At 39.8% G+C, this 22,118-nt stretch overlaps 1 protein-coding gene across 1 annotated transcript; it reads left to right on the top strand.

The window, feature by feature from the left end:
* Positions 1-20,206: 20,206 nt before the first annotated feature.
* Positions 20,207-21,766, top strand: LOC110919064. The gene has a single exon (XM_022163342.1). The coding sequence runs from the start codon at positions 20,207-20,209 to the stop codon at positions 21,764-21,766; it is 1,560 nt and encodes a 519-aa protein (XP_022019034.1).
* The last annotated feature ends 352 nt before the right edge of the window (positions 21,767-22,118 follow it).

The following is a 22,118-nucleotide window of genomic DNA, read 5'->3' as shown; positions in this document are numbered from 1 at the left end:
TAAAAACATAAACATGAAGCTTTACATCAAGTTCACATATGGATGAAACATGAAGTTTACATGATGAAATGTTGTAGGAGGATGATGTAGTGAACATGTTGTTGATTGTGTGATGTTTCTTGGTTGTGTGATGTTAATCACCCTATGGATCTTGTTAAATAATGTTTAGGAATATGATTTAACAAGAATAGAAAGTGGTTATGTGCTACATAAAATAACCACCTTCTAGTTTAATCATGAACTTGAATAAAAATGATTTTCTTTAAATATAAGTGAACAAGTTGATGGATGATCATGTTGATCCAAACTTTATAAAAGATTTTTATAAGTAAACCAAGTTAGAAAGCGGTTTTTGGAAAATCATGACTCTTACACACACTTATAGTATTTTTAGACATAATGTAAGAGTAAAAACCTTTTATTTACAAGAAGAGTTCAAAAGGGTAATTTTCTAAAAAATTGTTTACAAGTTGTAAACACTAAATTATTTTAAGAGAATGGTTTTTAAAGAAATAAATACGCTTTGGAAGGTAACTAAGTGCACTACAAGCTTTACCAAGTTACTACGTGTTTTTGAAATATATCAAGTTCATGATTAGTGTGTAACACATATACTTTTGCTCTAGGTAATGTAAAAATTTTGTAAAGAATAATTGTTGATGATTGTTGATTGATTTTGAAAAGAAAATGATATACTTAATAGCATGGACACCTCCGTTTTTAGGGGAAACTCTTGCGAATTTTTTCTAAAAATTCCAACACTTAGAAAATATTTTTCCAAACAAGTGTTACAAGTATATTTTATAACTTGTGTTTCGAATATAAACTTCGCCATAATTTTTGTAACAAAATACAAGCATTGGAGGTTGATTTTCTTAAATAAAAATGGATAAATATATTTTGAATATATATTTTTTTATACTAAACGCTTGTGTGATTATTTGTTATTTTGTGAACTAGTTACATTATTTAGGGCAAAATAATGTAACTTAGCAAAATACCATCACATTTTATAATTCCGGAGATACTTTTACGAATATATTTTGGGTAAATATTATTTGGACACAAAGAATGAAAATATATTATTTTGGGAAGAGTATATATATTTTGGGAATACATTATTTTCGACAAATGTGTTAAATATATTTTTCTAAGTGGAATTTAAAAATATATTATTTTCGGAACCACCAAAATACATGTATAAATACCCCCATCCTTGGGAAGGAAATACACATATAAAATACTTGAGAAGTATGAATACGAAATAGTTGCGTAACTATTATTCCAAAACCCTAAAAGTAAAACTTAAGTTAAAATAATTATTATTATTTTAACAAGAAGTTATAACTTGGGTAATAACAAAGTAACGTAACTCAAACCCATAATACGAAAGCAAGGCACAGTCCGTTCATCTAATAGACATAGTACATTGTAGGTTATCGTGTAGCGGACCAAGTTTGAGTTGATGATACGATTCAGGAGACGCACTACAGTGAGTTCATGCCCCCCTTTTCTCTTAATTGTTTTCAGTTTTATAACTTCGGGGGTGAAATACATGTTACAATTATACAAACATTTTTATACATGGTATGGTTAGCTTAAGGAGGGACTTTCATACACCGTTCGATCATGTGAGTGAGTAGGCGGCTACTAAAGGCCATTAATCCTCGTCATAGGACCGAGGGACATGAGTGATAGATCTATTTGGGTGTAGCGAGCCCACACCCATGAGGCCGGGGCGGCCCATAGTGGTGACTGTGTCTTACAGCCGGAAGCCCGGTACAACTCCGCTAGGTTTGAGTCTTCCTGCATCACTTCACACATATCAATGGCCTTGCAAACCATTGGTGATCTCATTTTTCCTTATTGCTACATACCAAGGACTTTCATACACACACCGTTTACAAAGGTTTATACATACTCACATACACATGAACTCGCTCAACTTTTTGTTGATTTTTCAAACTACATGTATTTCAGGGAATTGATCGGATATGGCAGGTGATGCACGTTAAGCTGCGTATTAAATAAAGATGTCATCCAAGATTGTTGGGTTAGGGAGGTGTAACCCTTACCTGGACGGGTCACATGTCTCCAAACCTTGTTTTATTTAGAGTCTTTTGTGGTGTCGCATGAACACGTTTAAACAAGTATGGTTTGTAACTTATCGTAAGTGTCGACAATTTCAAACAATGATGTCATGGTATTATTAAACCTAATGAATGGATGTGCATCTTGTGTTTTATTTTCATATAACATTGTTGTGATTGTTGCTATGGTATTAAGAAGTCACACCAAATAAACCCACGCTTCCGCAAAAGCCAGGGAGTGACAGCTTGGCATCAGAGCCACGATCATAGCGAACTAGGATTCCTTCTCGAGTCTAGACTATGATCACTAGGGCTCTCACGAAAATATATTTTTACATTGTATACACTAAAAGTCCAGATCCGGGGCACAAACATTTTACAAACATGTAACACCCTAGTTACTAATTAACGGTTTTATATGTAAATGCCAACAATTAGATGTGTAGCTAAGACTACACATACTATAAAATACGGGTTTATTAAAACTTTTACAAATCATAAGTTATTCTACATAACGTGATCGAGTTCGTCGTTTAAAATTTACGGCGAGGCAATGTGCGGAAGCGTGTATCTATATCGTGTTCGGTTCTTCGTTGACCTTGATCGTCTTTCGACATCGAAAATGTACCTACATTTCATAAACATGAAATGCTTTAGTCCTACGGGAATTAAATCGTATCTAAACAAGTCCGGTAATGATAATGGAAAGAAAAAAAATCCCAACGAGAATCTCTTGATCTCAAAAGACTAAATTTTGAGCTGGCCTCCACCGTAACTTACGGTGGCACCGTAAGTTACGGTGGCCACTGAATGTCAAATCCCCCACCGTAAATCAGTGGGCAACCACCTGTAACACCTCGAAAAATTTCGTCCAATAATGTCTTGACACGTGTCATAAGGTTCCGTTATGTGAAAACATACTTTAGAGGGACTAAAAGTGACAAGCAGTGAAAACTATGGAACGTAAGGGTCCAAAGTGTCAACAATGGATAAATAGACTCTATGATAACCCCACATAATGTTTACAACCTTTAACGGATGGTTCATGGATCATACGACGCGGAAATTGCCCAAAAGTGAAGTATTGTAAACTATAGGGGCCAAAAGTGTCAACATGTTTAATTTATACCTCTGAGTGAACTTTTGGCAGACCCGAAGCTTTGTATAGCTAAAATATACTCACTAGAATATGTGGTTAAAATTTCATGAAGTTTCGTCAACGTATGAGAAAGTTATGGCCAAAACCGTACTTAAGGGACTAAAAGCGTCAACGTCGAACTTCAGGGCTTTTCGGTTGAGCGCAAAGTTATCCGAGGGCATTAACATGTTGGTAAAAGTCCTAAGGTCCTTAAAAACCAAGTTTGGGGGTTTACGGGTCGAGAAAAATAGCCGAAACATCGCGTGCAAGTTCAGGGGTCAAAGCTGCCATTGTATGAAAGTTGTTTGGCTGAAACAAGGGTCAGGCGACCCGCCTGGGAAGGCCCAAGCGGGCCGCGTGGGACTGCCAGCGAGCAAAAAATCGGATTTGGGTCGAATTGGGTCCGAATTTGAGTGGAATCCAGTTGTCTTTGCCTCCAAGAGCTCCAATTAAATTGCATGCAAGCCTACATCAACAGTAAACCTCAAATTTACAGCTTTAAATCCGAATTTAGCTCATTTCTTGACATTTACAATAGTAAACAAGAACACCAAGACTTGCAAGAGCTCTCAAAGCTTCTCTGGAGATAATCTGATCCTCAAGGCCGACTCCTAGTGATCATTTAACACCTATAGGACTCTTGTAAGCATTCAATTCGTTCTTTAATCCGTTTTTGCTTTGATTATTAGTAAAAGTCAAACTGGGTGTTCATAACCTTTGACTTTCTGATTAAACGGATTTCTTTCAGTAATTTCTCGAATTGAAACTTGTTATAGATTGGTATTTACGTGGGAAACAAACCCTCTAAAGGTTACTAACTGATTCCCACTACATGCATGCTTAATGTCGAGTCAAACCTATTTCTAAAAAGTCAACAGAAGTGATTTTTGTGAAAAATGACATGATTAATGATATAGATGACATGCAAACTGATTGATCATTAAAAATGACTTGTAATACATATAAGAATGTGTTCTAATCATCATCAACTCGACGATCTATAGTATAGCCACGAATCGGAACCGAAAGTCTTGTAAAACGATTATTTCGTAGACTATCGATTCGGATTCGTACATGCATGTTCGAGATCTGTATTGGAAAGTATTTTTGACTATTTTTATTTTAGTTAAACTTTCTGGAATTTTCTTTGTTTGAGTCTATGTTTAGCCTATTCGAATGCTTGTTTCCGGTTTATGCATAAAGTTGACTATTTTGCCCTTTTTGATTTAAAACGGGATTTTTGGAAAAGTGAAAGGATAGAAATCTTTATTTTTATTATATAAACTTGCACCGAAAGTTTCGGATCAGTTGGTGGTCCAGATTGTGAGTTATGGCCATTAGCGTAAACTATGTTAAAAATTTACATAAACGGCCCTTTTTGCGTAGAACCCGTTTCTGGCCACGTTTTGGTACAAAACTTTTTACCAACTGATTATATATAATATTCTGGGAATTTTGATGATTTTTAAGTAATTTTTGGCTGAACGGATCCTAGATCACCTAGTCATTTCGGCTTATGTCGGTTTTGACCGTTTTAGTCATAAAATGAGTTTTACACATCCTTTTGACCCGAAACCTTTTTCTACTGATTTTATATGATGAATAAATTATTATAAGTATTCTGGAAATATAAAAATCTCAGATTTTACTGTGAAAACCCGAAAACGCCCTTAAATCGTATTTTTAGCGTTTTAACGCATAGTAAAGCGTTATACTTGTTTTAAACCTACAAGACTTATACCTACTGATGTGTTTAGCATATTTTCATATAAAAACAGTAAGTATAAGTATATGAACTCAGATTTCCAGTTTTGGCATTTTTAGCCCTTGTGAAATTACTAAATTGCCCCTACGGTGCATAGTTTGGTTTTAAATGATATATTTGATATATGGGTCATACCCTACTGATATAATATGATATATTAAGTATATTTACTGTATGAACCAGACCCGAAACTCAGATTTCTAATTTTATCCTTTTATTATCTTTTAAATGACCAAAATGCCCTTCTAAGGCATAAATTGAGTTTAAAATTATCCCGGGCAATATAGAACATAACTTACTGATATAATATCATATTCTAAGCATATTACTTCAGGAAACTTGCATTTGAATCTTTTGGCTACCCGTATCGCCCTTTTCGCGTTCGGTTCGGTTTACGTAACTAGTTTGCGTAAATTGACCGAGCCGGGTCAAACGTAATCATTTTTATCTCAAAATCCAGAATGTATTTAGTATACCCATATTATACAAGTATTCAAACTTGTCGGGTCTAAATCACATTCTATCCGGTCTTTCGCTTAATCGTGCGTAAACCGTATCATTCCTAAAACTAACCGGTCAAAGCTTAAGCTTAAATAAAAGGCCGTTAGGAATCTAATAGGTTAATTATAAACCTTTGTTCCAGATTAGGAAGCCCGGTAAAAGCTACCACCACTTATCGTTTGTGACTTATACTTGCTCAGGTAAATACATTTTGACTTATTTTCCCTATACGGGCTTGGGGTACGGTATTTAAAATACCGCTTGATCGGGCGCACAAGTCCTGCGCCCTATGGGTGTACAGTCTTGAATAGCTTGTGTGATTTCGTTTAAACAGTCTTGTCTTACTTAAAGGCTTTGGGGGGTTGTTGACCGTGTCCCGGATATCCTTGGCATTATCTTACGAGATGGCCACGACCAGAGCACGGGGTGTAGGCGTACACTCGTCGTGTATAACTCTTTAATGTGGTGTGTCAATTAAATCTCTAGCCCGGACAGTAGATCCCGGGCCACCAGAGATACAAGTGCATGTAAATCGTTCACAAGTTTATATTATATAATTATCCCAAGTTAATAAAATATTTATGCCTTGTGCATTTAAATAAATTTTAAATCATTTTCAAAATGAGTCGGTTGATTTGTATTTACCAGTGTAAACTGACGTATTTTTCCCAAAAGATTAAGTGCAGGTACTATACGGAAATAGGCTGGCTGTTTCCTAGAGAGCGTCCACAATAGTCTCGCAAACTCGGACGACATTTATCTGTTGAACTATTTATTTCTATTTTTATTTGATCCGCCTGTGGATCCATTTCAACTACTGTGATATTTATTATTACACTTTATTTAAAAGTTGAAATGTTTCTATTCTGCTTCCGCTGTGCATTATTATATTGTGTTGATTGTCTATGACGATGCCAACTACGTCACTGTACCCCACACCGGGCCCACCGGTGACACGTGGAAATTGGGGGTGTGACAGGTTGGTATCAGAGCCAACGCTGAGTGAATTAAACACTATCCTAATGTGTTTAATCTCAGTTACACAATTGCACATTCCTCGATTTTCGAGTCTAGACAAAGAACTTAGGAAATGTTCGACATTTCGTTTAATTTATTTTTATTTATTATTGCATTGTCTTATATACTTTGTTGTGCAACTTGTTTGACTTTTGACAGGATCACTATGCCGCCAAGAATGAGAGGTCGAGGAGGATTTGCTACTACCCACGACCATGAGGCAGGGCCCTCACATAGGCGAGCACCATCCGCCACACACAACACAGCCGCCAACGACCTTTGGAGGTCTTTCGCCGAGCCTGCTAGACACTCGGTGTCCGCCAGCACTTCACCGTCTTTACCCCACTCGTTTGGGCCCCACTCGGAGAACGGGCCCCATGGTTCGCATGGATCGTACATACCATTGCACCAGTCACCGCAGCAGTATCCAGCGCCAGCCTACCAGGGTTTATATAACCCTAATGCTTATGTGGAGGAGCCAGTGGGCCACAACCCACTCGGGCCGGAGGACCATTTTCCGGGAGAGCACGAGATGGACGTAGACGAGGATACGGACCCGTCGCTACCACCATCAGGTACGCCTAACCATCCGATTGAGATATCGGATGGGTCGCCATTTAGGGGATCACCCTATAATGGTGGGGACAGCTTTCAGGAGAGGTTTAAGCAGCATGATTGGTACTTCACCCCTAGCCACAACTCTCCGATGCTTCAATCACTCCATGGTACTCCGATGCTCCAATCGCTCCATGGTTCGCCGGTGCACTCGCAGCACCACTCGCAGCAGCAGCAGCTCCAGCAGCAGCCGCCTCTACCGCAGGACCTATCTGAGGCCCTGTGGCGTGACGTGATCACTCCGTCACCACCGCCGCCGCCAGTTTTACCTCCTCCACCTCAGAGGCCGAGGAGGAATGCGCGCATGTCTACGCGCGGAGGGATTCGCATAGGCACCCCTCCACGTGTTAGTAGCAGCCGCTACACGTCTCTTCCCGGGGAGTCCGAGACAGGGGAGTCTCAGCATCCCGTATCGGAGGTTACTTCTGTTCCGATCCCGCCTCTGCCGCCGCAGAATTTTGGAGAGCCGATTCCGGCTTATGCTAGTGCCGCTCAGTTCAACCCGTTCGAGCAGGTATTCCCTCAGGGTTATGATTACACGGGAGACCCTTATTGGCAAGCTGTGAACTACAGCTCACTCCCTCCTAGTGGTCCATTGGGAGACACTTGGACTGCTGGGCAGTCTACTTTTGGTTACCCTCCGGGTTACCAGCAGCCACCGCAGCCGCAGCCTTACCAGCCGCCGCAGCCGCAGCACTACCAGCCACCACCACCGGCGCCTATGATGTCGCCGCCGCAGGTTCAGGAGATCCTGCATGGGATTGATAGCATGCGACGGGAGATGCAAAATGATCGCCGTCACAACCGTGGCATGTTCCAGAAGGTATTCGATTTGCTCAAGGGTAAGAGCAAGAAGGATCGTTGAATCCTTCGATTATCATTTCATGTACTCATGTCCCTGCGTGGACATTTATTCCAGTACTCTACCCCTGCGTGGGTATATCTATCTTATTCTACCCCTGCGTGGGTATGCTATTCTGTTGACCCCTGCGTGGGTTTGCTTTATTTTTTTGTTATTGTTGTTACTTGTTTAGCCCCTGCGCGGGCATGATATTCCTGTTATTCATGTTATCCATGTTAATTCAAAGTCCCGTTTAGGGCAAATATGTACTGGTATTTTATTGGAAATTTAAATGGTTAATTTGAATTTATCATTTTATTTATATGCATGAATAATATTAAAATAATGGAAAATATCAATTTTTATTTGATTTGCCATTTTATAAGAATCTTAGTAAGGTATAACCTAGTCTGAATGCCTTATTAACAGGCCTGGCCCTGATGGTAAAACCTGGTTGAAAAGATTCAACTCCCTGTTAACATCTGAGAACATGTTAACATTCTTGACTAAGCGTGATTCGTAAAATCACACATGTCACCCTTTTTAATAAATTATCTACAGATTTTATCTGTATACAAGTCTATTAATGACTTGATACCTACGGGTTATGACTATGTCATATAGTGGCAGTTGTGGTTTATGACTCCCTGCCTAGTAAAGAATTATCTACAGATTATATCTGTACACAAGTCTATTAATGGCTTGATACCTACGGGTTATAACTATGTTATATAATGACAGTTGTGGTTTATGACTCTCTGTCTAGTAAAGGATTATTTGTTTAATTATACAATTTATAATCCTATAAAAATCTAAATTTATAATTTAGTAATTGTCCGTTGTGACTAGGCCTATGGTGCCAATATATATATTTTCATTCCTTGATTGCTAATAAGAGCCTGAATGAAATTTATTAAATTAACTGCTAAGGTTTGTGATACCATGGTTAATAAATCGTCTAGGACGATAATACTGTTAGGTTCTAAATAAGACCTTGTCCTTTATTGTAGCTTAAAGCTACAATGGCCAAATCGGAGGAAACCAACAGTCATTCTGGGGAACACTCAGATAATGCAAAGATTCACGTTACCGGTGCAGAATTGCAAGCACTGATAAATAATGCTGTCGCCAAGGCTATGGATCGGCAGTTCAAGGAATCTAGTGGTACTCGGAGTAGGACCCGAACAGAAACGCACGCAAAGCCCAAGACTCATTCTGAGGCTCATAGTAAGCCTCCATCTAAAAAGAGTGAGCCAAAGAAGGCTGAGGATGATAATCATTCCTCCAACCACAGCAGCGTCCCAAAGCAGGAGATTGAGCTGAAACATGACACGTACAGCAGGTCCTGTACGTACAAGTATTTTGTATCTTGCAAGCCCAGAGATTTCACTGGGGAAAAGGGAGCCGTCGATTGCATGACGTGGCTTGACGAGATGGATACTGTGGTTGATATCAGCGGGTGTGCTGATAGGGACGTCGTGAAGTACGTGTCCCAGTCATTCAAAGGAGATGCGTTAGCGTGGTGGAAGTCACTTCTACAAGCTGCCGGTAAGGCCACACTGTACGGTTTGTCATGGGAACAGTTTGTGGCCCTGATTAAAGAGAACTTCTGCCCGCAGCACGAGGTTGAGCGAATTGAATCGGATTTTGTATCCTTAGTCATGAAGAACCTCGATTGTCAAGCGTATCTTACTACGTTCAACACGCTGTCTCGTTTAGTGCCTTACTTGGTGACCCCGGAGCCGCGTAGGATTGCTCGATTCATTGGGGGTCTGGCACCGGAAATAAAGGCGAGTGTTAAAGCTTCAAGACCTACAACATTTCGATCCGTAGCGGATCTATCCCTCTCCCTCACTCAAGACGTGGTTAAATTGAGAGCCATGAAGAGCTCTGAGGAGAACAAACGGAAACGTGAGGATGACACCTCACGAAGATCCGAAAAGCGACATAGAGGGAACAACGACCACAGGAAAGGGTCGGGGTCTAGGAAAAGTGATCATCAGTCGGGTGAGAAACCCAGATGCAAGATTTGTAGGAGACACCACTTTGGGAGGTGTCGGTTTGAAACAAAATCCCAGTCTTCGGAGAAACGATGTGGAATCTGCAAGTCCACAGACCATAAAGCTGTGGATTGCAAGAAGATGAAGGATGCAACGTGTTTTGGTTGCAACGAGAAAGGGCACATTCGGCCCAACTGTCCAAAGTTTGCAAAGAAGGCTGACGAAGGGAAGAAGACTAACGCGAGAGTCTTCCGAATGGACGCAAAGGAAGCAGTCCTTGACGATAACGTCATTACTGGTACGTTTCTTGTAAATGATGTTTTTGCTAGAGTCTTGTTTGATTCAGGAGCCGATAAGTCGTTTGTAGACGATAAGTTTTGTAAACTGTTGAACCTTCCTGTTAAAACCTTAAGTGTGAAATATGAGGTGGAATTAGCCGATGGAACCTTAGAAACCGCCTCGACTGTTCTAGATGGATGTGTTATATCCATTAGGAATCATTCTTTCCCGTTATCCTTGCTTCCCTTTAAGCTAGCTGGATTCGACATAGTAATAGGCATGGATTGGTTGTCGAGTAACCAAGCCCAGATTCTGTGCAATAGAAAGCAAGTAATAGTTAAGACTCCGTCTGGTGAGTCACTTACTATTCAAGGAGATACCCAGCATGGATTGCCGGAGCAAGTGTCCATGCTCAAGGCATCCAGGTGCATGCAGAAAGGATGTGTCATTTATATGGCACAAGTTACCATTGATGAGCCGAAGCCGAAGATTGAGGATATCCCTGTTATCTCGGAATATCCTGAAGTGTTTCCTGAAGAACTACCCGGATTGCCACCGGATAGACAAGTAGAGTTTCGGATAGATATCATTCCAGGTGCTGCACCTGTAGCAAGAGCACCATACAGATTGGCACCAACGGAGATGAAGGAGTTGAGGACGCAGTTGGATGAGCTTTTAGCCAAAGGTTTTATTAGACCTAGCTCGTCTCCTTGGGGAGCGCCAATCTTGTTCGTTAAAAAGAAGGATGGTTCGATGCGTCTGTGCATCGATTACCGTGAGCTTAACAAGGTCACTATCAAGAATAGGTATCCGTTACCCAGGATCGACGATCTGTTCGATCAGTTGCAAGGAGCAAGTTATTTCTCCAAGATTGACCTGAGGTCAGGTTATCATCAGTTGAAGGTCAAGGAGGAAGACGTACACAAGACCGCGTTTAGGACTCGTTATGGACATTACGAGTTCCTAGTGATGCCGTTTGGGCTCACTAACGCACCAGCCGCGTTCATGGATCTCATGAATCGTGTCTGCAAGCCTTATCTAGATAAATTCGTCATTGTCTTTATTGACGACATCCTTATCTACTCGAAGAGCCAAGCTGACCATGAGAAACACCTTCGTTGTATTCTCAAACTTTTGAATCAAGAGAAGCTTTATGCCAAATTTTCGAAGTGTGAATTTTGGCTTCGAGAAGTCCAATTCCTTGGACATGTAGTAAGCGAGCGTGGTATCCAAGTAGATCCCGCTAAAGTAGAAGCAGTCATGAATTGGCAGGAGCCGAAGACTCCTACTGAGATTCGCAGTTTCCTCGGATTGGCAGGATATTATAGGAGATTCATCGAGAACTTCTCAAGGATTGCTGCGCCCCTAACTTCGTTGACCCGTAAGAAGATTAAGTTTGATTGGGGCCCTAAGCAGCAGGAATCCTTTGATATCTTGAAGCAGAAGCTGAGCAATGCGCCAGTGTTAACATTGCCCGATGGTATAGATGAATTTGTGGTGTATTGTGATGCATCACATACTGGCATGGGCTGTGTACTCATGCAGAAAGGCAAGGTCATTGCCTACGCTTCTCGACAACTCAAGGTGCATGAGAAGAACTACACCACCCACGATTTGGAATTGGGTGCGGTTGTATTTGCTTTGAAGCTATGGAGACACTACTTGTATGGAACCAAGTGTATCATTTATTCGGATCACAAGAGTCTTCAGCATCTGTTCAATCAGAAGGAATTGAACATGCGTCAAAGGCGATGGATGGAAACTCTCAATGATTATGACTGTGAGATAAGATACCATCCAGGCAAGGCAAATGTGGTTGCCGACGCCTTAAGCAGAAAAGAAAGGATTAAACCGGTCAGAATCAATGCCAAGCGCATTGAGATAAGAAATAACTTGAATGAAAGGGTGTTAGCTGCACAGAAGGAAGCTGTGCTGGAAGCTAACTATCCTGCAGAAAAGTTGGGAGTAACTGAGGAGCAGTTATCCCACGACAAAGATGGAATGTTACGACTAAACGGACGAATATGGGTTCCAGTTTATGGAGGACTTCGGGATGTTATCCTCCAGGAGGCCCACAGCTCTAAATATTCCGTTCATCCTGGAGCTGATAAGATGTACCAGGATTTGAAATCAAACTACTGGTGGATTGGTTTGAAAAAGTCCGTGGCCGAGTATGTGGCCAAATGCTTGACTTGTGCGCAAGTCAAGGCCGAGCATCAGAAGCCGTCAGGTTTGCTTCAGCAACCTGAAATTCCCAAGTGGAAATGGGAAATGGTGACAATGGATTTCATCACCAAGTTGCCGAAGACGAAAAAGGGAAATGATACTATATGGGTCATTGTAGACAGACTGACTAAGTCAGCTCATTTTCTACCCATCAAAGAGACGTATAGCTCAGATATGTTAGCTCAATTATACGTCGATAAGATAGTAGCGCTACATGGTATACCTATATCTATTATCTCGGATAGAGATACTAGATATACGTCACATTTTTGGAAGAGTTTCCAACAGTCGTTGGGCACTCGTTTGAATTTTAGTACAGCTTATCATCCTCAGACCGATGGTCAGAGTGAACGTACTATTCAAACCTTGGAAGACATGCTTCGTGCATGTGCGATCGACTTAGGTGGTAGTTGGGATAAGAACTTACCACTGATTGAATTCTCCTACAACAATAGCTACCATTCCAGCATAAAGGCTGCGCCTTTTGAGGCCCTATACGGTAGGAAGTGTAGATCGCCCATTTGTTGGGCAGAAGTTGGAGATGTCCAGTTGTCTGGACCAGATATCGTCTTTGAGACGACAGACAAGATCGTTCAGATCCGTGATCGCTTGAAAGCTGCCAGGGATAGGCAGAAAAGTTATGCGGATCCTAAGCGCAAAGATTTTCACTTCGAAGTGGGTGAAAAAGTGTTGCTTAAAGTATCACCTTGGAAAGGTGTAATGCGATTTGGAAAGAAAGGCAAGCTGAGCCCGAGATACATAGGACCTTTCGAGATAATCGAACGTGTCGGGGCAGTCGCTTACAAGTTAAACTTGCCTGAAGAGCTTAGTGCCATTCATAATGTGTTTCACATCTGTAATTTGAAGAAGTGTTTCGCTGACGATTCACTGGTTATACCGCATACAGATATACACATAGACGAAAGTCTAAAGTTTGTTGAAAAACCTTTGTCGATTGAGGATCGACAGGTAAAGAAGCTTCGAAGGAAGCACGTGCCTATTGTAAAGGTCAAATGGGATGCCCGTAGAGGTCCCGAATACACGTGGGAAGTGGAATCCACGATGAAAGAAAAATATCCCCATTTGTTTGAATAAATCTCGGGGTCGAGATTTCTTTTAAGGGGGTGAGGATGTAACACCTCGAAAAATTTCGTCCAATAATGTCTTGACACGATGTGAAAACATACTTTAGAGGGACTAAAAGTGACAAGCAGTGAAAACTATGGAACGTAAGGGTCCAAAGTGTCAACAATGGATAAATAGACTCTATGATAACCCCACATAATGTTTACAACCTTTAACGGATGGTTCATGGATCATACGACGCGGAAATTGCCCAAAAGTGAAGTATTGTAAACTATAGGGGCCAAAAGTGTCAACATGTTTAATTTATACCTCTGAGTGAACTTTTGGCAGACCTGAAGCTTTGTATAGCTAAAATATACTCACTAGAATATGTGGTTAAAATTTCATGAAGTTTCGTCAACGTATGAGAAAGTTATGGCCAAAACCGTACTTAAGGGACTAAAAGCGTCAACGTCGAACTTCAGGGCTTTTCGGTTGAGCGCAAAGTTATCCGAGGGCATTACCATGTTGGTAAAAGTCCTAAGGTCCTTAAAAACCAAGTTTGGGGGTTTACGGGTCGAGAAAAATAGCCGAAACATCGCGTGCAAGTTCAGGGGTCAAAGCTGCCATTGTATGAAAGTTGTTTGGCTGAAACAAGGGTCAGGCGACCCGCCTGGGAAGGCCCAAGCGGGCCGCGTGGGACTGCCAGCGAGCAAAAAATCGGATTTGGGTCGAATTGGGTCCGAATTTGAGTGGAATCCAGTTGTCTTTGCCTCCAAGAGCTCCAATTAAATTGCATGCAAGCCTACATCAACAGTAAACCTCAAATTTACAGCTTTAAATCCGAATTTAGCTCATTTCTTGACATTTACAATAGTAAACAAGAACACCAAGACTTGCAAGAGCTCTCAAAGCTTCTCTGGAGATAATCTGATCCTCAAGGCCGACTCCTAGTGATCATTTAACACCTATAGGACTCTTGTAAGCATTCAATTCGTTCTTTAATCCGTTTTTGCTTTGATTATTAGTAAAAGTCAAACTGGGTGTTCATAACCTTTGACTTTCTGATTAAACGGATTTCTTTCAGTAATTTCTCGAATTGAAACTTGTTATAGATTGGTATTTACGTGGGAAACAAACCCTCTAAAGGTTACTAACTGATTCCCACTACATGCATGCTTAATGTCGAGTCAAACCTATTTCTAAAAAGTCAACAGAAGTGATTTTTGTGAAAAATGACATGATTAATGATATAGATGACATGCAAACTGATTGATCATTAAAAATGACTTGTAATACATATAAGAATGTGTTCTAATCATCATCAACTCGACGATCTATAGTATAGCCACGAATCGGAACCGAAAGTCTTGTAAAACGATTATTTCGTAGACTATCGATTCGGATTCGTACATGCATGTTCGAGATCTGTATTGGAAAGTATTTTTGACTATTTTTATTTTAGTTAAACTTTCTGGAATTTTCTTTGTTTGAGTCTATGTTTAGCCTATTCGAATGCTTGTTTCCGGTTTATGCATAAAGTTGACTATTTTGCCCTTTTTGATTTAAAACGGGATTTTTGGAAAAGTGAAAGGATAGAAATCTTTATTTTTATTATATAAACTTGCACCGAAAGTTTCGGATCAGTTGGTGGTCCAGATTGTGAGTTATGGCCATTAGCGTAAACTATGTTAAAAATTTACATAAACGGCCCTTTTTGCGTAGAACCCGTTTCTGGCCACGTTTTGGTACAAAACTTTTTACCAACTGATTATATATAATATTCTGGGAATTTTGATGATTTTTAAGTAATTTTTGGCTGAACGGATCCTAGATCACCTAGTCATTTCGGCTTATGTCGGTTTTGACCGTTTTAGTCATAAAATGAGTTTTACACATCCTTTTGACCCGAAACCTTTTTCTACTGATTTTATATGATGAATAAATTATTATAAGTATTATGGAAATATAAAAATCTCAGATTTTACTGTGAAAACCCGAAAACGCCCTTAAATCGTATTTTTAGCGTTTTAACGCATAGTAAAGCGTTATACTTGTTTTAAACCTACAAGACTTATACCTACTGATGTGTTTAGCATATTTTCATATAAAAACAGTAAGTATAAGTATATGAACTCAGATTTCCAGTTTTGGCATTTTTAGCCCTTGTGAAATTACTAAATTGCCCCTACGGTGCATAGTTTGGTTTTAAATGATATATTTGATATATGGGTCATACCCTACTGATATAATATGATATATTAAGTATATTTACTGTATGAACCAGACCCGAAACTCAGATTTCTAATTTTATCCTTTTATTATCTTTTAAATGACCAAAATGCCCTTCTAAGGCATAAATTGAGTTTAAAATTATCCCGGGCAATATAGAACATAACTTACTGATATAATATCATATTCTAAGCATATTACTTCAGGAAACTTGCATTTGAATCTTTTGGCTACCCGTATCGCCCTTTTCGCGTTCGGTTCGGTTTACGTAACTAGTTTGCGTAAATTGACCGAGCCGGGTCAAACGTAATCATTTTTATCTCAAAATCCAGAATGTATTTAGTATACCCATATTATACAAGTATTCAAACTTGTCGGGTCTAAATCACATTCTATCCGGTCTTTCGCTTAATCGTGCGTAAACCGTATCATTCCTAAAACTAACCGGTCAAAGCTTAAGCTTAAATAAAAGGCCGTTAGGAATCTAATAGGTTAATTATAAACCTTTGTTCCAGATTAGGAAGCCCGGTAAAAGCTACCACCACTTATCGTTTGTGACTTATACTTGCTCAGGTAAATACATTTTGACTTATTTTCCCTATACGGGCTTGGGGTACGGTATTTAAAATACCGCTTGATCGGGCGCACAAGTCCTGCGCCCTATGGGTGTACAGTCTTGAATAGCTTGTGTGATTTCGTTTAAACAGTCTTGTCTTACTTAAAGGCTTTGGGGGGTTGTTGACCGTGTCCCGGATATCCTTGGCATTATCTTACGAGATGGCCACGACCAGAGCACGGGGTGTAGGCGTACACTCGTCGTGTATAACTCTTTAATGTGGTGTGTCAATTAAATCTCTAGCCCGGACAGTAGATCCCGGGCCACCAGAGATACAAGTGCATGTAAATCGTTCACAAGTTTATATTATATAATTATCCCAAGTTAATAAAATATTTATGCCTTGTGCATTTAAATAAATTTTAAATCATTTTCAAAATGAGTCGGTTGATTTGTATTTACCAGTGTAAACTGACGTATTTTTCCCAAAAGATTAAGTGCAGGTACTATACGGAAATAGGCTGGCTGTTTCCTAGAGAGCGTCCACAATAGTCTCGCAAACTCGGACGACATTTATCTGTTGAACTATTTATTTCTATTTTTATTTGATCCGCCTGTGGATCCATTTCAACTACTGTGATATTTATTATTACACTTTATTTAAAAGTTGAAATGTTTCTATTCTGCTTCCGCTGTGCATTATTATATTGTGTTGATTGTCTATGACGATGCCAACTACGTCACTGTACCCCACACCGGGCCCACCGGTGACACGTGGAAATTGGGGGTGTGACACCACCGTATCAATATCATTCCCACCGTAACTTACGGTGGTCCCTGTATTCAGCCTTTCCATTTTGCCATTTATTGACACGAAAACATTCGTATCTTTCAATCCGCTCATCCGTTTGACCTACCGTTTCCTCCTATTGTTTGTAATTTGATCCCCCATCATATGGAGTTAAAATCCAACATCCGGATTAACAAAATTTAATACTTTTAAGTCTTCGGCTTATTACCCTTTTTACCAAATTTTGACCCGTTCGTGATTTCATCTAATAAACTTGTTTGTGGCCCTTGTTTCTTTTGTAAACATATTATTATGATTATTTCCTATTGCACAAGGTTCAAATCACGGGTTTCTTACATAATAAAATCCCGTTTATGCTTAAATGCTCATTTTGACCCGTTAAGGGTATTTAGACCTATTTTAATCATGAAACGCTTTCATTCGTTTCTAGCGTTATTATACAACATTTCTTATCAAGTAATCTTCCACCACAACTATATTTGTGGTGGACTAAATGAGGTGATCTATATAATCCGAGTTTTTCTCGTCGGATTGCTAATTAACGACAAAGACTCATATAGAGTCATTTGACCAAGGGTTTACATCTTTCGCTTCTTATACTTATTCTAATTATTTATATGATCATAAAACTCGTTTCAGAACTACCTTTAAAGGTCGTTTGTCCAATTTAGCTTATAAGGGCATTTTAGTCCGTTTAGCTAATCATTTATGATGAAGGACTTTTGAAGGTATATTTGACCCATAATCCCTCTTTTAACCTATGATTTTTGTTTGAAAAGTCATTAATCTTTCCAAACGCAATGTTCATTATTTTAAACATTCGATTTACTTATCAAGTAACCAAATGTTTATTTTGACTTCTTATAACACTCATCGAACCGCATATTCTAAATGAGTGTTACCCTTTTTCACATACCTGGCGTGGATCAATATATTGACCCGTTTTTAATACCTTGCTTTTATAACCGCTAAATCCATAATGTTGCTAATACTCATTTGACATTTACTCCTGAAATAATATAACTCGACAATAATCATTAGTCGTTATTGTCAAAAGGTGATATCTTCACCTTTTGACCCATTTGGTCTAAGTGACCGATTTTGTTGGCGAGATGGTATTTATTACCATCTCATCTATACGACACGCTCCGGTTTACACCGTGCGGTCGTTTCACTTATTGATCATTTCTTAACGCTTTTTAGCCTATCATGGCTTACGTCATATGGTGCCATTCAAAACCAATAGTTATGGTCGACGCATGACCAATTTACTGTTTTACCCTTATTGTTTGTTTTGGTTTACCCTATAAGGTAACCATTCAAAAGTTTCATTTTCCATTTGTCAAAAATGATCAAATTACCGATTTTAACTCCTTTTAAACCATCAACATAGTTTCTTGTCATGTTCGACTATCTTGTTCCGTGCGTCTACATGCCGGAACATCATACCACAATTATGTGTTTATCCTATTCGTAACTATTACGATAAGAGAATATTCTAAAATATAAGACTAGTGTAAGCCATACTTACCTTACATCCAAATTATGCTTTTCCGTCATTCTTGCTTCGTTTGACCCGCTTCGTTCCCAAGCTTTCACCTAGCTTGTTAATCGTCAAACTATCATTGTAAATTGTAAGATGGTTAGATTAGTCATAATTATTCACGACTATTCCATCTCACTTATTTCATATGTCGAAACTACTATTCGACTTCATGATTAGTTAACTTAGCTTATTAAAGTTAACTACTTTAAATCACAAGGTTTACAACATTAAGTCTAAATCAACATAATAATTTGAACCCTTATCACTTCATATTACACGTAATCGCCATATCATTCAAATACGCGTTTTTGCTCTAATTTCAACACTTTAGTTTTCATTTAGGCATTTTAACAAACACCTAGTGTGCATAATTTTACATATTTACTAACTAGTTCATAACTAGTTATCTTTACCAAGATTTACATCAACACATCCAAACCTCTAAGTCTAGTGTTCATGAACTACATCAAGAACTTATATCATAACCTCGATATTCATCACTCTTACATTCTAATCTGAGTGTTCATCATATTAACATAAAACCCACTTAGCACATAATAGGGTAATTACCAAATCCCTAGTTTTGACAACAATTCATCAAATTTTCTACTATGGTTTGTTTCTAAACAAAGATATAATCACAATAACACTCATAGATTCAACATTCATTCCAGAATTTCGATTATGATTGTTCATCATAATCTCAAAGTATCACCAAATAGCAAAATTTAACATACCTTGTGATCCCCATGACTAAGTGATCGTTTTTATGTGTTCATGCAGTGATTTGAGTCTTGATTCGAGCTTCAATTTGGTCATTTAGTGTGAACAAGGGTTTTGCTCCTTGGAGCACCCTCCTGGTCGATCAGAACATGCACACAATGTGTGTGTGTATTTTTTTTTGTTTTAATAAAACAAGTTTCCCACTTGTCCATTTTAGTCCCTCATGTTTTATTTTGATCAAATGAAGCTATATCTCATCATTAGTTACTTAATCACATGCTACTAACTAGGTTAGTTACTCCTAGTTACTTTAACGGGTTCGGGAAGTTATATCTCATCTCAAAGTACTTACTCCCCTTTTTATTTAATATTAGGTTTATTTATTTGAGTCCTAATATTTACCGGGTTAATTTTTACCACTAACGGTATTTTACCCGTCCTTTAATATTAACGGGGTTTGATTACCAAACCCGTTTTCGGGGTGTTACAAAACAAAAGGACACAATTACACATTTCAAATTTCAAATTTATATTTCAGTCTTAGAGACTGGGGGAGTTCAGCCTTAGAGGCTGGGGAGGTTCAGTCTTAGAGACTGGGGGATTCAATCTTAGAGATTAGGGAGGTTTAGTCTTAGAGACTAGGAGTTGGTCTTAGAGGCTAGGGAGTTCAGTTTGAGAAACTGGGAGGGATAATCTGGGGAAGACTAGGATGATTAGTTGCATACATTATTGTGACTTACATGCTTATTTGATTTCATGTTGATATATGTGCAATTGTCGTGATTGTTTATTACAGACATCATGTCTTCTTCGAGTGGAGTTTCTGGCACACTAGACCCCATAGCAGTAGACCCAGATGATCCAATGCCCAAAGATCCCGAGATTTATACATCTGATACTGACAGCACTGATGATGACGATTTTCAGCCTTTCGCTTTGCCCGACTTCGGGGACGATGATCAGCTCGCTGATGGCATTCTAGTTGGGGATCTACCTCTTGCTGAGATCCCTGCTCCCGTTCCACTTGCTGCATTTCCTATGGAGGATTTGCCACTCGATGTTGTGTCTGATGACGACATCGATCTTTTAGATGAGGGTCCCCCTGAGGACTACCATGAGGGTGGGGCCCCGATTGCTGATGATGTCGTCATTCCTATTGTTGAGGCTCCTGTGGAGGAGGATCCTTCTGATTCACCTGATCCAGACTCGTTTGAGTCTGTGGCATCCGCTTCTTTGCACGACCGGGGCATGCAGCACTACTCTCCTGACGCTGACTCAGACATGGCGATGTCAGCTGTACCTGGTTCACCTCACGAGTTTGAGTTTGATCATGAGTTCGAGGACAAGTTTGATCCAGTTTTTCCTCCTGATTTTGACCCCGATCACGAGATCGAGTTTATTCCTGTTGACCAGCCTTTGGAGGCACCAGTGGCTCCTATTGATCAGTTTCTTGATATACCTGCCGACTTTGATATGGACTTTGCCGACCCTGAGCCTGTCATAGCACCAGAGCCTATCGTTGCTCATGACCCTGTGCCTGTGCACGACCCTGTTCTTGATGATGCTCCAATCGTTGCACCGCCTGATATGGATGCACCAGCCATTGCACGACCCATTGTTGACCTTCCCGTTATTGCACCGATATTACCTGATTCGGCCCCTGTGTATGCTGACCATGCACCTTTTGCCACTCACATCGATCCTCGATACGCTGACACCCACAACGGGTGGTTCGATGATGACGATTATCCCCTATATGTTAGACCTGTCACCCCTTCTCATGCACCCATCTCTGCACCGATTGATGTTGCCCCTCATCTTCCCCATGTGTCTGATATCCATCGTACCGATCTTCCTATCACTTTTCTCCGGGATATTCCTCCACCTCGTCCTGGGGAGGGTTCGTCGAGACAGCAGCCTGCTTTTGTACCGCCTATATCGTCAGCTGTTCCATTTATGTCTCAGTTTCCTCACACTACACCATCTTTTGTACCTTCGGGCGAGCCGTTTCTGTGGTCTTCGCCCAATATTATGCCACTATCAGACCCATATCACCCGTTTCATGTCGGGTATACCAGAGATGACATACTGATATCCCTGCAGTTACAGCAGGACGCGTTGAGCAGACGCATTCAGGAGCTAGAGAGAGTTCCACGTCCTACTCCGTGTCATTGTCAGTCTCCTTTTTCTACGCCAACAGCTCCTCTTCCATTACCCCGAAATTCGGATGTTCGCTTCCTCACACCTGAGCAGCAGATTGCCTATTTGCTGTGCGTTATTCGTGCCCTTGAGGAGGATTGGGTGCACATGCGCCGTTTGCTTTTCTCTTATCCTCCTCCTCCTCCCCCGCCATCAGCATAGCTATATTTTGGTTTAGTGCAGGTAGATTGCTTTGGTGAGAAAGTCACAATTGGGCCAGCATACGAAGACTTTTGGAAGACCACACTTTTGTATATGATTGTGTAGACTGACTTGTATTTTGGGGTGATGTAACCCTATGATCTTATTTTGATGTATGATGTACTAGGAAACATGTAAAACTATATGGTGGTCATGATTAAGTGAAAGCTCAATGGCAATGTTCTCACTACATGCTTTGTTGAATTATTCGTTTTATATTATAACATGGGATGTTATGTGTTATGAGGTTGATGGATGTTATTATGTATATTTACTATACTTACTATGACCTGACCAATATGATTACCTTTTA

The sequence above is a fragment of the Helianthus annuus genome, chromosome 16, assembly GCF_002127325.2.
Source record: "Helianthus annuus cultivar XRQ/B chromosome 16, HanXRQr2.0-SUNRISE, whole genome shotgun sequence".
Taxonomy (NCBI): Eukaryota; Viridiplantae; Streptophyta; class Magnoliopsida; order Asterales; family Asteraceae; genus Helianthus; species Helianthus annuus.
Note: the sequence above shows the minus strand (reverse complement) of the source record. Positions and strands in the feature narration are given on the sequence as shown.